This window comes from Castor canadensis, chromosome 15, assembly GCF_047511655.1.
Source record: "Castor canadensis chromosome 15, mCasCan1.hap1v2, whole genome shotgun sequence".
Lineage (NCBI taxonomy): Eukaryota > Metazoa > Chordata > Mammalia > Rodentia > Castoridae > Castor > Castor canadensis.
The window spans coordinates 72,548,195-72,563,924 of NC_133400.1; the positions used below are offsets into that span (position 1 = coordinate 72,548,195).

Consider the following 15,730-nt stretch of genomic DNA (forward strand, 5'->3'; position numbering starts at 1 on the left):
TTTCAAACATTCCCCCGACTGGGGATATTTGGATATTTGTCTATTGACACATTTGGTTGCCACACTGGGGTGTTTGCTATAGGTAGCTAGTAGGTAGAGGCCAGAGGTTCTGCTAAACATCTAAAAATGAAGAAGCCTGCCCTCATAACAAAAGATTATCTGGCCCCAAGTGTCAATGGTGCCATGGTTGAAAAACACTGCCCTACACTGTTGTCTGAGTCATTAAATAATGGGAAAACTAAACTCTTCATTCTACCCAAGCAGTGGACTACATAAAAGAAAGGAAAAAATGTTCATCTCTTATTGGCCAAAACTAGTTGCATTGCTGCACAAGAAGTTTTTAGTTCCACCAAAAAAACCTTCAAGCACTTTAAAAAGAAGAGACACATTTACTTCCTCCTATTCTTAGTCTATCAGTGGTCTTTTATCCTAGGCATTTTCCCACAGTGTGAGTGAAATATTTGAGCAGATGGCACTGGAAAGATTTTTATAATCCTAACCTAACCTATTCTGAAAATAAAAGTTCCTATTGTTTCTAGCCCAACATTTTGTATATTTCACATTCATTAAAAGTACAATGTGGTTATATGTTTTATTATAGTTCATCTTTTTAAACAAAACTATACAAAGACAAATAGCAATATACAACAGTGAAGGAGGTCTGCATTTCATGTTTCCATATATGCATATTTTGTTGCATCTTGGATATGTGATAGATGAAAATAGAACTTTATAGTTGGAGAGACCTTGGAATTTATTTTCCCATTTCCTAATATATTTCATCAAATACAAGATGCTACTAATTGTGAGATGAACTGCTACATTGTGCACCACTAAAAAAAACATAAATGCCAAATAAAATTGGCCTACCCCCAATCATATGACACATTTCAGATTGATTCACCAAAATGCAAAAATCTTAGAATTGATAAGATATATAATTCTTCACTATCACACCTTTGGCTCTCTATGATAAAAGCCATGTGTCATATTATTCTATACAAGTTCTTGTATAATGATATAACAAGACATGTACACTGGGCAGAGCACATAAATGATGAGAAAACAAAGTTGAAGAACTAACCAAGATTTTAAGCAACTCTTAAAGTTTCTTTTAAGTTATGGCTATACTGGATACTTTGTTAATTAGACAAGGTTTAAAAAATTCTACACTATCTTGTTTTGTTTGCATTTTTAAATGGGGGAAAGCTACAAGTATTACAATGAATAAACATTAACAGGATCTCAATTAATTAGAGGCAGGAACTGTGTGTGTGTGTGTGTGTGTGTGTGTGTGTGTGTGTGTGTCTGAAAGAGAGAGAGAGATTGAGAAAGGGGGAGAGAGAGAGAGAAACTTCTTGCACAAAAAGATAACAGGACTTTTGCTTGAAAAAATTAATTTTCTGGTCTTGTGGTTAAATCACATATAAACCAATGCATGTTTTCCATAAACTCTACCTATAATGAAGGTACTTAAACTAGATGCACCCTGGAATTGCTTTAAAGCACTATACTATTCTTAGATATAGAAAATAAATTCAGTCATGTTTCCTATTCTGACTTTGGCATTGTAGGGAAGAAGAGGGGAAATCTGAAAGACTTTTAGTCAAGAGGATTAAACCTCTTCTTAACTGAGGAGTATTTCATGGATTAGCTCTCCACCTAAATATTTTTACAGATCAAGTTTTTTTTCCAATTGGAAGAAAACCTTGAATGAGCAAGTGCCCAGCCAACATGGAAATTTCACATAGAAATGAATTATTGCTAAAAGCTGAAAAGGAGATAAGACTGAAAGACCAGCAAAACAAGCCCCACCAATGCATATGACATTGCTGTGCTGGCAAAGAGCTTAATAACAATGTTGGCTGCAATCTCTCTGAAGCATAACCCTAGTACCAGTGAACTGCCTACTTGCACACAATAACCATCAGGCTGCCAAAGTTATCAAAATTCCAAAGTGTTATATTAGTAATTCACCATAAATGACCCTCAAAAACACCAAACCAAAACTGAAGAGGGAAAACAGGGTCCTAACGCAGTTGTACCAACCACCTGCAAAATGACAACATACTTCTTGGAATCTCAGCACATTGAAATATAATCATAAAATTCAATATTTGTTGAATTACATAGCACTCAAAAGACAGAAAAAGAATAGCCTGAAAACTTGGACAGTATATTACAAAACAGCTGTCTTTCTGAAAATAACATTTGACTTATCCAGCAGTTGAATGAGGGCACCAATTCCATCTCTAGAAAGTAGGAATATACTCTTGTATTTTTATTTAGCAGTCTTGGAAGTCCCACTTCTGTATTCTAGAAAGTGGCAAGACAATCCTGTGCCACTGTTGCACCATCATAAATAGCTGTTTTTTTGAAATTTTAAAGCTAACTATAGAGGAAATGGAAAACAGGTTTTTTTTCTTTTTGGTTCAACCAGAGTTTGAATTCAGGTCTTCATACTTGCAAAGCAGGCACTCTACTACTTGAGCCACATCTCCAGTCCCTTTTGCTGTGGTTATTTTGAAAATGGGGTCTTGTGAACTATTTGCCCAGCATGGTCTCAAATCAAGATCCTCCTGATAGGCATGAGCCATACTGGTGCCCAACTGAAAACATTGTTTGCTTTTTTTTTTTTCATTTCTATTATTTTATTTTTTTTTTTCATCTTTGTACCTTTATTTTTTTTTTCATTTTTCTTTTATTATTCATATGTGCATACAAGGCTTGGTTCATTTCTCCCCCCTGCCCCCACCCCCTCCCTTACCACCCACTCCGCCCCCTCCCTCTCCCCCCTCAATACCCAGCAGAGACTATTTTGCCCTTATTTCTAATTTTGTTGTAGAGAGAGTATAAGCAATAATAGGAAGGAACAAGGGGTTTTGCTGGTTGAGATAAGGATAGCTATACAGGGCATTGACTCACATTGATTTCCTGTGCGTGGGTGTTACCTTCTAGGTTAATTCTTTTTGATCTCACCTTTTCTCTAGTTCCTGGTCCCCTTTTCCTATTGGCCTCAGTTGCTTTAAGGTATCTGCTTTAGTTTCTCTGCGTTAAGGGCAACAAATGCTAGCTAGTTTTTTAGGTGTCTTACCTATCCTCACCCCTCCCTTGTGTGCTCTCGCTTTTATCATGTGCTCATAGTCCAATCCCCTTGTTGTGTTTGCCCTTGATCTAATGTCCACATATGAGGGAGAACATACGATTTTTGGTCTTTTGGGCCAGGCTAACCTCACTCAGAATGATGTTCTCCAATTCCATCCATCATTTCTATTATTTTAAAATACAGTTTTCTGTCCTCTTTTTCTGAAAGCTTGATTCTTCCATATTGGGCCCCTATGAGACTGCTCTTTATTTTCTCTTTATCCAATTACCCAATTTATCCTTTTACTCTGCCTTCTTGGAAGTCTTTCACTTGACTTTCTAACTCTTCTAGTTGAAAATTTCCTCATCACATTTTTAATTTCTATTGTCTCTGTCTCCTTCTGAAAACATTGTTTTTAAAAGCTCCAAAATGTAGAAATGTTGATTATCTTAGAGGAAATTACAGATTTTTACTTAAGTCCTTGACTTAGAAGTCTGTGAAATAATTCCACATTGAAGTTAAATATGCTTCCAGGGGTCTTCCAAAATCTGGAAACTTAGATCATATTTATTCTTATTTTGAAATGGAGTTCTCATTTCCATTACTTCATATGGTTAACTTAGTATACATTCACTGGGCTCTCAGTAACTCATCCGTGAATAAATGACCATTACCAAATTAAATACCAGGTCTGACATTCCTCTCCCATCGTCATCATTTCTATAGGGTACTAGAGTTATGTATATCAGCCCTGTTTCCAAAACTACCTATTGATCACTTGAGACTTAAGGACTCATAGAAGAGGGTTGTAAAGGTATGTAGAGATCACCAAGCCCATTTCTATGTTGTAACCATGCACCAGCTGATTTCTAGACCTCTAGAGACAGACTTGAGACAAAGTTCTACCTTAAGTTTAATACTCTTCTCACTATACAACATTCTTGATTGTATGATTGGCAGAAAAATAACTAGTGTATATCATTTATTTGGGCCAAATATACTAATTCTAGCCAATGCCATCTTATATTTTTAATAAGAAAGGTTGAAAAGAAAATTGGGGAATCAAAAGGTAAAATGCAGCATGTAGTAATGGAAAGACCACAACTAGATCTCAATTTGACTTGGGCTCCCTAATTTACTAGCTGTGTTACCTTGGGCTGGTTGCTCAACTTCTCTGAAGTTGTAACTAACTGAGAATTCTAGGAGTTAAATGCAGTGGTTTATATAAAGCATCTAGTATATAGTAGGTACTCAATAAATATTGGTTCCAAATAATCCTAAACTGTCACAAAAGAGCTGTGCCCCTGGTAGCAAATTCCTTTAGTTCTTTTGGTCTCTATTTCCTCAACTGCAAAAAGAAGATGAAACCAAATGAATTTCAGAGATGCTTTCAGTTCAGCAAAAAGCAAGTAATTCCCAAAGGAACTCACCTTCATTTAAATTCAACAAACACCAAAGCATCTGCCACCTATCCAAGGCACTGATCAGTTCTAACCACCACCGGACAGGTATTTCTGCACTCAGCAAAATGGGATCCAACTCTGTACTAGTTTACATTCTGCCAAGAAAAATTACTATCGAAACCAAAGAGCTCTAACTTTGAGGAAAACTCTACAAGGATATCAGAAATTTAATTTTGTAAGTAAAAATATTTTAGAGTATAACTTAAAGTATGACTCTCTCTTTTTTTGCCCAGATAGAAAATGAGAACTTAAATGTTTAAACTGCTGGTCTATAACAAAAGATTCATGAAACATTAAGTTAAGAGAAATTAGTGCCACTTTTGAAAGGAAAAAATTAACGATAAACTTCTCTATGTGTGTCTTATGTTAGGTTTTAAATTTTAAGATATTTGTGACATTCTAAAACAGAGAAGAATAAAATTTACGCAGTGATATTTATAGTGACAAATGGTGATATAGGAAGGTAGTCCACCATATTCTCCAAATTACTTTTAAATTTTGTGTTTTGAATTTACATTTTCTAAAAATATAATATATTTTTAAATGCTTGAATCTTATAAGCAAGATCTGAGGATTTATTATAATCTTAAATGAAAATTCTAACTACAAAGTTTTTCCTCTATTTCTCTTTCATAAATAAATCATTATCAATGGATTTTTTTCATTACAGATAAAACTTTCTAAAAATATCACTCTACATGTTCAAAATACCATTTAAAATCATGATTGGGTATCCTAACCATGGTTTCCAAAGTTTATTTCAGATTTACCCTGGCACAATACCTGTCCAGTCTTATTTACCTATACATTTAGAATACAAATCTTAGATGATAAAGCGTTAACAACAAAAACTGTTTCCTCTAATAACTATGTAGAGACATAAAAGGCCTATTTAAATAGCTCAAATGTGTGAAATAAACAATATAATCCTTCTTTTGAAATCAATAACTGTATTCTATGGGGGGTTTTGTCCTAAAAGATGATAGAGAATAAAGAATGTTGGGTTGGGTCTGGTATACATGCTTGTAACCCCAGCACTTGGGAGGCACAGAAAGAAGGATCATGAGTTCAAGGCCAGCCTGAGCTACATACTAGACCCTGTCTCAAAAAAAAAAGAAGAAAAGAATATGGTATGTTTCAATGTAGGTTGTGTACAGTGGTCCAGGGAGCCATGGAAATATGTCTCAGGTATATACTAAAGCATATTTCTAAGCCAGAGGTAGAAATGGCCTTTATCCCATTTCTGCTGTCACTACAAACTTGATAGATGATTTTTAGTATAGGCCACTTCACATTTCTAGTTCTGTTTCTTTATGAAACAACAGGTAGAAACACCTGATCCCTTTAACATTTCTTCTAGTTCCTAAAATGAACACTGACATCTTCAGTATGGTATTGGTAGGGCACAGGACACTGGGCAAGAGCATCTAGAAGTTCTGGTTCTGCTCTTCATGGAGCTCTGCAATACTGGCCAGCATCTGTGCAGAGCCAGACACTAAATGGTCTGGCTTCCTGCCTTGCCTGAAGACACCACTGATCGCTACATAAGCACTTAAAAAGCAACCTATTTTGTGAACACAGTCAGAGAACACATGCGGGACATGTGATTCCTCACCACCTCATACCCTTTGTGTGCAAAGCCTTTCATCTTGGCTGGCAGAAGGCACTGAGTCCCTTGACTTAGCTTATACTTTCTGATCCTTAAGAGAAACAGTTCTGAAAAATAAATGGATTTTCTCCCCAGTTCCACATATGACACTCATTTTTATTACACAGCAGCTACTCTCTGCACAGCACCTCAGGCCATCTTCATAAAACAAGGTTTAGCATAGTCGTGACAAGCATGAAGTGGGCTTAAAACTTGGCTCTATCATTTAACTGCTGTGCAATCAGCAGGGAAGAAGTTTAATGCCTCTGTACTTCAGATACCTTTTCCTTAAAATAGGGAAAAGAATAAAATCCAACTTGTAGGGCTGTTATGAGGATTAATCAAGATAGTGCATGCAATGGTACTGGCACAAAAACAGACATGAAGACCAGTGGAACAGAATAGAGGATCCAGATATGAAGCCACACAACTATGAGCAACTTATCTTTGACAAAGGAGCTAAAAATATACGATGGAGAAATAGCAGCCTCTTCAACAAAAACTGCTGGGAAAACTGGTTAGCAGTCTGCAAAAAACTGAAACTAGATCCATGTATATCACCCTATACCAAGATTAACTCAAAATGGATCAAGGATCTTAATATCAGACCCCAAACTCTTAAGTTGATACAAGAAAGAGTAGGAAATACTCTGCAGTTGGTAGGTATAGGTAAGAACTTTCTCAATGAAACCCCAGCAGCACAGCAACTAAGAGATAGCATAGATAAATGGGACCTCATAAAACTAAAAAGCTTCGTTCATCAAAAGAAATGGTCTCTAAACTAAAGAGAACACCCACAGAGTGGGAGAAAATATTTGCCAACTATACATCAGACAAAGGACTGATAACCAGAATATACAGGGAACTTAAAAAACTAAATTCTCCCAAAACTAATGAACCAATAAAGAAATGGGCACATGAACTAAACAGAAATTTCTCAAAAGAAGAAATTCAAATGGCCAGAAAACACATGAAAAAATGCTCACCATCTCTAGCAATAAAGGAAATGCAAATTAAAACCACGCTAAGATTCCACCTCACCCCTGTTAGAATAGCCATCATCAGCAACACCACCAACAACAGGTGTTGGCAAGGATGCGGGGGAAAAAGGAACCCTCTTACACTGTTGGTGGGAATGTAGACTAGTACAACCACTCTGGAAAAAAATTTGGAGGCTACTTAAAAAGCTGGACATCGATCTACCATTTGATCCAGCAATACCACTCTTGGGGATATACCCAAAAGACTGTTACTCCAGAGGCACCTGCACATCCATGTTTATTGCGGCACTATTCACAATAGCCAAGTTATGGAAACAGCCAAGATGCCCCAGCACTGACGAATGGATTAAGAAAATGTGGTATCTATACACAATGGAATTTTATGCAGCCATGAAGAAGAACGAAATGTTATCATTCGCTGGTAAATGGATGGAATTGGAGAACATCATTCTGAGTGAGGTTAGCCTGGCCCAAAAGACCAAAAATCGTATGTTCTCCCTCATATGTGGACATTAGATCAAGGGCAAACACAACAAGGGGATTGGACTATGAGCACATGATAAAAGCGAGAGCACACAAGGGAGGGGTGAGGATAGGTAAGACACCTAAAAAACTAGCTAGCATTTGTTGCCCTGAACGCAGAGAAACTAAAGCAGATACCTTAAAGCAACTGAGGCCAATAGGAAAAGGGGAACAGGTACTAGAGAAAAGGTTAGATCAAAAAGAATTAACCTAGAAGGTAACACCCACGCACAGGAAATCAATGTGAGTCAATGTCCTGTATAGCTATCCTTATCTCAACCAGCAAAAACCCTTGTTCCTTCCTATTATTGCTTATACTCTCTCTACAACAAAATTAGAAATAAGGGCAAAATAGTTTCTGCTGGGTATTGAGGGGGGGAGCAGGAGGGGGTGGAGTGGGTGGTAAGGGAGGGGGTGGGGGCAGGGGGGAGAAATGAACCAAGCCTTGTATGCACATATGAATAATAAAAGAAAAATGAAAAAAAAAAAAAGATAGTGCATGCAAGGCAATTAACACAAAGCCTGACATAGAGAAATGTTAACGAGGTAGGGTTGTAGACCCTGAGACCTGAGAGTCCCTGAACAGGCTTGTCTAAAGGCCAGAAACAGTTTGCTGCCAGCTGCTGGTCTTTCTTTTTCTGATCCAACAGTATTTCAAAGATTCAAAGCCAGGCTCTGCTCTTACTTATAGGATACTGTAGGAATCTGGAGGAAATGAGCTTCTCCTGAAAGTAGGAAACTTACTGTGTTTTAAGACATAATCTTTAAAAGACACCTACACACACACACACACACACACACACACACACACACGTCATGCAGAATCAAAAAAGGGAGGCTGTTTTCCACTTTATGCCTTCTCAGGTGTTGCCAGCATTAAAAGCTACAGAATTTTATTACTGTATTATTCCTTAGAGACTCTCTTGTTCAATTGTCTCATTTGATAGAGAAATAGTTGAGGACCAGAAAGGTTAAGTAACTTGCCTGAGGCCATTCAGCAGGAAATGGCAGTATGGAGATAAATAAGCCGTCTGACTTTCCTCACTTCCCACCCAGTTCTTAACAAGCTATCTCTCTTCAGGTCCGTACCCTGCCTTTGCTGTGCCAGAGCAAAGCACCAAAGCAAAATGACCCACATGCAAGGTTTTCTCACTTCTTCCAAGGTTCCCCCAAAGATAATGAAGCAACCTCAGTCTGGCCCGCGAAGACCTTCTTTCCAGACCCTCCCACCACAAGAATTGGGGAGGATACCAGTCAATTTGCAGCCCTCTCCCAAACCCTCCCTGAAGTTTTTACTCTTTTCTTTTCCTTCTGTCCATGGTGGTACTAGGGTTTGAACTTGGGGCCTAAGCACTCTACCACTTGGGCTACACCCCTAGCCTTGCATCCATTCCTAAACACTGCTTCTAAGAGTTCCTTACCACAAAAGTCAGGCACTTCTCAGGGCAGAAGTTACAACCTGCTAATTTGCAAGTTTTCAGCTTCCCTCAATTGCCTTAACTGTATCTCCAGAAAGGAAATACAGAACTGCTTGTTTCCTCCAAGCTTCCTGAGTGAATTCATTTAGAACTCATTGCTCCCTTCCCTGGTTAACTCTAGGTTCATTTATAAAGTGTGTGAGCTTGTGAAGGCCTGGAGGAAAAACCTCTAGGTATGGCTAACACAGGGACCAAGAGAAGGAAGGCACGAAGCAAGGGAAGAAGGGAGGAGCTGGGTAGAAGGAGCACACAGACCAAATTGCCAAGTTTGGATCCTGGAGACAGCTCTGCTGAGAGTGACTCACTGCTGAGTGGCCAGAACTGCCCAGGGGGATAGCACAGGTTTAATTATACATTCTGTAGCTGACTAACAGCAGACTGGTGCCCCAATCTACACCTGCAGGAAATGGGCAGAGGCTATCCCAAAGTGGCAGGCACAAGTAACTCTCTTCCTTAGCTCCCCTTCTCCTCTCATTTGACGCTCAGCACTGGGGCACTCCCCAAGCTCCCAACGTTCTGTGACCACCCCTAATGGGGAGCTCCCCTCCTTGTTATCCGGAGGGTTGAAGGAAGCATGGAGCATCTCCACCAAGTGTCCCCCCTTTCTCCCAACTTCCCTCCTCCTTTGCAAGGATATCATCATCCAAAGACGTTCTAGGAGTGCCTAAAGCTGGCAAATGCAGGGCGCTTTTAGCCCTAAGCACAAGCGCCCGCTTGGGGCATCCCTCAGCCCAGAGCTCTGCTCTGAGGGCGGGAGATGTAAGTGTCACAGGCAGCGAAGTGTTCTTTGCCACACACACCCGCAAAACCGGGAGAACGACGGTGTTGCTTTCGCCCTTTTCCCCCTCTTCCTACCTGAATTCCGGGACCAGGTTAGGCTGCAACCCGTAGAAGGCAGCGGAAAGAGTAACCAGCCACCCGGGCTTGTAACTCCCGTTCTCGCACTCCAGATAAGGCGGAGACCACTTGACATGGCTCTTGTCCCCTCCGAGCCCGTCTCTGCGCCTCCAGCTATGGCCCAAGCCCCGGAGCCCCTGATTGGAGCCACGGCGGTGTAAGTGGGGCCTCCACTTGCGCCTAAGGCCGTGGAACCACTCGGTCTCCATCGTGGCGTTGGCCAGGTGGTGTGCGGAAGAGGACAGGTCCTGGAGCAGGATGTGACTCTCCTCGCGCGTGGCCTGGAGGAAGAACTGCGGGGCGGGCGCGGACAGAGACTCGGTGCTGAAGGTGATGGCCGCACGGGAGATGCTAGGCTCGCCCTCCAGAAGGCTCCGCACCAGCGCCTGGTACCACTCCAGGTCATCCTGCAAGTTCTGCTCCCGAGACTTATTGCTCTGCAGCATCATGTTGAGGAAGTTGGTGGCATGTGTCAGCGTGTCCAGCGCCCCGTGCAGGGAGGGGTGGGAGCTGGCGAGGGCTAGCGACTTCCCCGGCAGGCCCGCCAACTCGTAGCGGCCGGAGCAGTTGGCTCGCTTCAGCTGGTGGGAGTCCCCGGTGTAGAGGTAAGAGGCCACGTCCACGGGCACCTCCTCGGCGAGTTTCTGCGCCAAGATGGTGCCGTCGGTGGAGCGGCTCCAGAGAGCCGAGGAGTCCGGGGCAGAGACTCGAACCGGCTGCTGGGCGTGTTGCTTCCCCCTCAGAGTCCTCTCTCGAGGGGACTCTGGCCGTCCCGGTGGGTCACGGCTGGCGCCAACAGCTCCCAGTCCCAGATGAGCGAGCAGGAGGCAAAAGAGTAAGGGGTAAGCCATGGCTCCCATCTGTCTCGCGGAGAGGAAAGGAGGAAACGAGAGGAGTCACTTTTAAATTTTTGGTCGTCAATGTATCTGCAGTTAAGAGTTTTTTGTTTGTTTAAGTAAGGGGCCTCCCCCCACCCCTTTCTCCAGATGGCACCCAGTCCCAAAAGGACTATTAAAATAAGAATGTTTGGAAATTGGCCCAGCTGGCTTAAGCTGCCGTCACCGGAAATCAAGTCACCTGTGGCAATGTTGGCTGCACCCGCTCCACAATGGGTCGGCTCGGGATTACGCACCTCGCAGCCGTGAGCGGAACGGGTTACATCCCCCGTCCGCTCGCCGCGGCTGCAGTGAGCCTGCTCGCGTCCTTTTGCTCAGCCTCTCGTTCCGCGCTCTCATTGAGGTGCGTTCAAGAGCTGCTGAAGCGGCTGCTGCTGCGGCTGTGGCTGCCACCGCGGCCGCCCGAGACGCCGCTCCATCATCTCACCCGTGGCAGGTCGCTCCCGCCTCCCGGCTTCTGGCTCCTCCTCGACCCCTGCGCCCCGAGCTCCGGCTCCGAGCGCGCACTCAGACCCACGCCCCAGCGCAGGAGCGAGTCCCAGGGAGCGGAGATTCCTTTCAAGACGCTTGTCTCTGCGGAGCTCTGAAGGCCAGGCAGCTGGTTAACTGAGCCTTTAGGTTTAGCCACAAACCACACTGCCGCCTCTCCCTGCTCTCGGAGGAAACCAGTTTAAAGAGGCAGCTTGGCCGCAACCAAACCCTTGTAGGGCGGCTTCAAGTCGTCTTGTTCCCTGTTTGGTCGGCGCCTCTGTCAATCAGCTGACGGCCATTTGTTGGGCTGGGGCGGGAGCTGTCCAGCGCTGAACCCGAGGAGGCGGAGGAGGAGGCGGTGGCGCGGCACGTGCCGCGCGGAGTCCTTTCGCCCACTCGCGTTCGCCGATGACTCGGAAACTCGGGGTGGGGTGGGCGGGAGTGAGAAGAGAAGCAGAGCTTTTTGGTGACCGAGAGCAAGGAAACTTGGACGTACTGAGCCGGAGGGTGTTGGCGTCTTGGATGCTTAGTTCAAACCAGCCTTTTCTTTTGCCTGGAAAAGCGGGAGAAAGGAGTTTTCATTCCTGACTGACAGTGGAGGGACGGACGTAGGATGGAGATGGGTCCTCCTGAGCATCTGCTCATTCTCTTAGGCAAATGATCAAATCCTCTTCCTTACTGTTCATTAAAGAAATGATCGAAACCTACTTACTGAGTAGGTCTGGTCTTTAGCTATGAGAGAGTAATGGAGACATCTACCGGCTGAATTTCAGGGGGAAGAAAAATGTCATCATTAAAGTATGTCTTCTTGGGGACCAGGACGGAGGGGAACCTTGAAAATGTGTGAGAATAAAGACATGCAAGGGAAAGAACATGTTCAAGGGGCACAGGTTGCAAACTGAAAGGATGAAAATGGGAAAGTGTGAGTCTACGTTGAGTAAGATGGGAAATCACTCTGACTGGGAGTTTCCTAGAACTGGATAAGAACTAAGACTTTTGGTTAGCTCTAGATAGGGATATCCCAACAGAATAAAGAGTTGAATAGATACCCAAGCCTCTAAACTATTGGGAAATCCCTTAATGCAACGTAGTTGCTTTCTTTGAAGCCTTTGGAGGAATTTAAGTGTTTCTGATACACTGAAAATAGATAAATGGTGTAGATATCTAGACTTTCCATATTTCAAATTCCCCAAGGCTGACACAGACAAAAAATTCTAATTCACTTCAATTCCCAACTAACAAGTGTCATTCGTGGCATTCTGAGATGGCAATGCCTAAATTTACTGTGCAATTTCATGCCCTTCTCTCCACTGAGGAAATTCCTGTGTTAGTCTGTTTTGTGTTTCTACAAAAACATACCTGCCACTTGAAAGACAGATTGATGGAGACACAGACGTAGACATAGATGTAGATAGATGTAGATGTAAGTAGCTTATTTAGCGCATAAGTTTGCAACTGGCAAATCCAAGCTCAGGCAACTCCATCATGCTGGCCTCTAGTGAAGGCCTCCAACTACATCAGAACATGGTGGATGACACATGTTTGGGAAGATGCGTAAGAGGAAAAGAGAAGTCACCTGGTAGGATAAGAAGTAAGAAACCCAAGAAGACCAAACTGGGTCTTTTATAACAAGCCACTCTTGTAGGAAACCTGACCCACTTTCAAGAGACAGCATTAGTCCATTCATGATTGTAGAGCCCCAGAAACTAATTACTTTCTACTAGGACCCACCTATTAAAGGTTCTGCCATCCCAGTCAATGAACCTTTGGGGAACAAACCATATACAAACCATAGCAGTACCCAAGTACTGGAATGTGAGCTACAAAGGAGCAAAATTCTTTCTCTACTTTGATCACTATAGTATCTTGAGCATCAAGAACACTACCTGACATAGAGTAGGTTCTCACTAAATATTTGCTAAATTAATTAATGAACCAGAAGGTCATTCATTACTGTACCTAACAGAACTCTACCTAATGTGCCAGTAATGAGGGCTTTTGAAATTAGACATGGCAACCAATTTTCTGAAATGCAGTACATGGTCTCTGAGTGAGTTTTTATAGCTATGCAAAGAATAGTTATTAGATTTGTATTTACTTACAAGTAGCTTTCATTTCATATCTGACTTTTTGCTTAAATTTTGCTCTGCAATGAATGCTCCTATGCTAAGTAAATGTCATTCCAGCTTCATGCTCTAGTACAACGTTGTGGCAACAATTACAGGAGTTTCTGGTTTTTTGGGTTTTTTTTAAAGACATATTTATTCAGCATCATGATCAGACTATTACATTTATCAATCAACAGCATGGGTGCAAAAAAAAAGTTTACATCAAACCATTTGTTGGAATGCTTTACACTTTCCACAGAACAGAAACTAAAATAACCTGTTATACAATTAGTCACAAATACAGTCCTAGAGATTTTTGCCCACACACATGAATATTGTCTGAAACATGTCTTCTTTGTAGCAGCTAGGCCCTGCCACCACTGTGCTTGGCTGAGTTCACAAATCTGTTGTAACCTCTAGCTTCCCTGTCACCTCTCTGGCTCTCTTCTCCTGCTAAGCTTTGTTTCCTGTCGATTAAAACTTTCTGCCACTGCCATAGCTACTACTGCTGCTGGAACCACCATAGCCACCTTGGTTTCGTGGATTAGCAAAGTATTGGCCTCCACCATCATAAGGGCCAGAGCTTCAGTCTCCAAAGTTTCTTCCCTTCATGGGTCCAAAAGTTGAAGATTGATTGTTGTAATTGCCAAAGTCATTGTAGCTTCCACCACCTCCAAAATTGCTTCCACTTCCATTGTTATAGCTGTCATAGCTGCCACTCCCGCCATAGCCACTGCCCTGATTTCCATAACCCTGTCCACCACTTCCATAGCCTCTGCTTCCTCCAGAGTAACCAGGGCCACCTCCTCCATAACCACCATCCTTACCAAATCCATTGCAGCCATCCCCACTGCCACCATATCCACCACCACCACCACGGCTACCACCAAAGCCACCTCGACCACTGAAGTTTCCTCCCCGACCAAAATTGTCATTGCCACCAACTCCACCTCCACGACCACCACCAAAGTTTCCAGAACCACTTCGACCTCTTTGGCTAGATGAAGCACTAGCCATCTCTTGTTTCGACAGGGCTTTCCTTACTTCGCAGCTGTGGCCATTCACAGTACGGTATTTCTGAATGACGATCGTATCCGCAGAGTCATGGTCATCAAAGGTGACAAAAGCAAAGCCCCTTTTCTTTCCACTGCCTCCGTCTGTCATGATTTCTATCACTTCGATTTTTCCATACTGTTCAAAATAATCTCTCAGGTGATGTTCTTCAGTGTCTTCTTTAATGCCACCAACAAAGATCTTTTTCACAGTTAAGTGGGCACCCGGTCTTTGAGAATGTTCTCTTGAGACAGCTCTTTTTGGTTCCACAGCTCTTCCATCCACCTTATGTAGCCTTGCATTCATAGCCGCATCCACCTCCTCCACAGTGGCATAAGTGACAAATCCAAAGTGCTTGGTGTTTGGATCTCTCATTAACACACAGTCAGTGAGCGTTCCCCATTGCTCACAATAGCTCCTCAGACTCTAATCGGTCGTTTCAAAGCTCAGCCCTCCGATGAAGAGCTTCCGCAGTTGCTCGGGCTGTTTAGGAGACTCCGACTTAGACATAACGGCAGTGGGAAGAGAGGCTTAAGCGATGCTTCCTCCGCCGGGTCCACGGACAGAAAGAGAGTTTCTGTTTTTTTAATTTATCAAAGTATACTCTATGATTTTTCCATTTTTTAACCTTCTAAAGACTAAAGTATAATTTCTTCATTACTTGACTTTTTAGAAGACATATAGCTTATCAAATTTTTTAATTTTTCTAGTATGTAACTTGAAAAGTAAGATATATTTTTATTAGTGGGTACTTCTATAAGTAATTAAATGACCCCACATAATCAAAAGACCAGTCCTGCATTGCTTTGAAAGAAGATATGTTACATTTAAAGTTTCTGTATCTGGACTTCAAAATTAGAAATTGAGATTGTACTGGAAAAGCACCTGAGCCACACTTCAGTCCTCCTACTGAAAAAAACTTTAAAAGGTAAATTTCAATAATGTAATTTATTTTTCCCATTGTGTCCAAATTATTATCATATCAATAAGCAAATAATGTAAAACTACTAATGATCGATTTTATATTCTTAAAAATCTATTCTATATTCTTACTAAATCTTCCAAGTCTGATATGTATTTTGTACTCACAGCACCTCGCACATCATGC

The 15,730-nt window shown here is 42.1% G+C and overlaps 2 protein-coding genes across 3 annotated transcripts in view; both read right to left on the reverse strand.

The window, feature by feature from the left end:
• Gpr158 (G protein-coupled receptor 158) overlaps positions 1-11,359 on the reverse strand; it is a 452,732-nt gene extending 441,373 nt beyond the window's left edge. The window contains exons 1-2 of one of the 2 annotated variants that reach the window (XM_074056482.1): positions 11,227-11,359; positions 10,053-10,954 (exon numbers count right to left, since the gene is read on the reverse strand). In XM_074056482.1, coding sequence (XP_073912583.1) covers positions 10,053-10,954 — 902 coding nt within the window. In that variant the 5' untranslated portion in view covers positions 11,227-11,359. Of the gene's footprint in view, positions 1-10,052; positions 10,955-11,171 lie in introns of both variants that reach the window. The other variant, XM_074056481.1, reaches the window with a different exon arrangement.
• A 2,724-nt stretch (positions 11,360-14,083) lies between these two features.
• Positions 14,084-15,147, reverse strand: LOC109696937 (heterogeneous nuclear ribonucleoprotein A1-like). Its single transcript, XM_074055424.1, is given in 1 exon segment — positions 14,084-15,147. A coding segment is annotated over 1 exon segment (978 nt). The 5' UTR covers positions 15,133-15,147; the 3' UTR covers positions 14,084-14,154.
• Between the last annotated feature and the right edge of the window lie 583 nt (positions 15,148-15,730).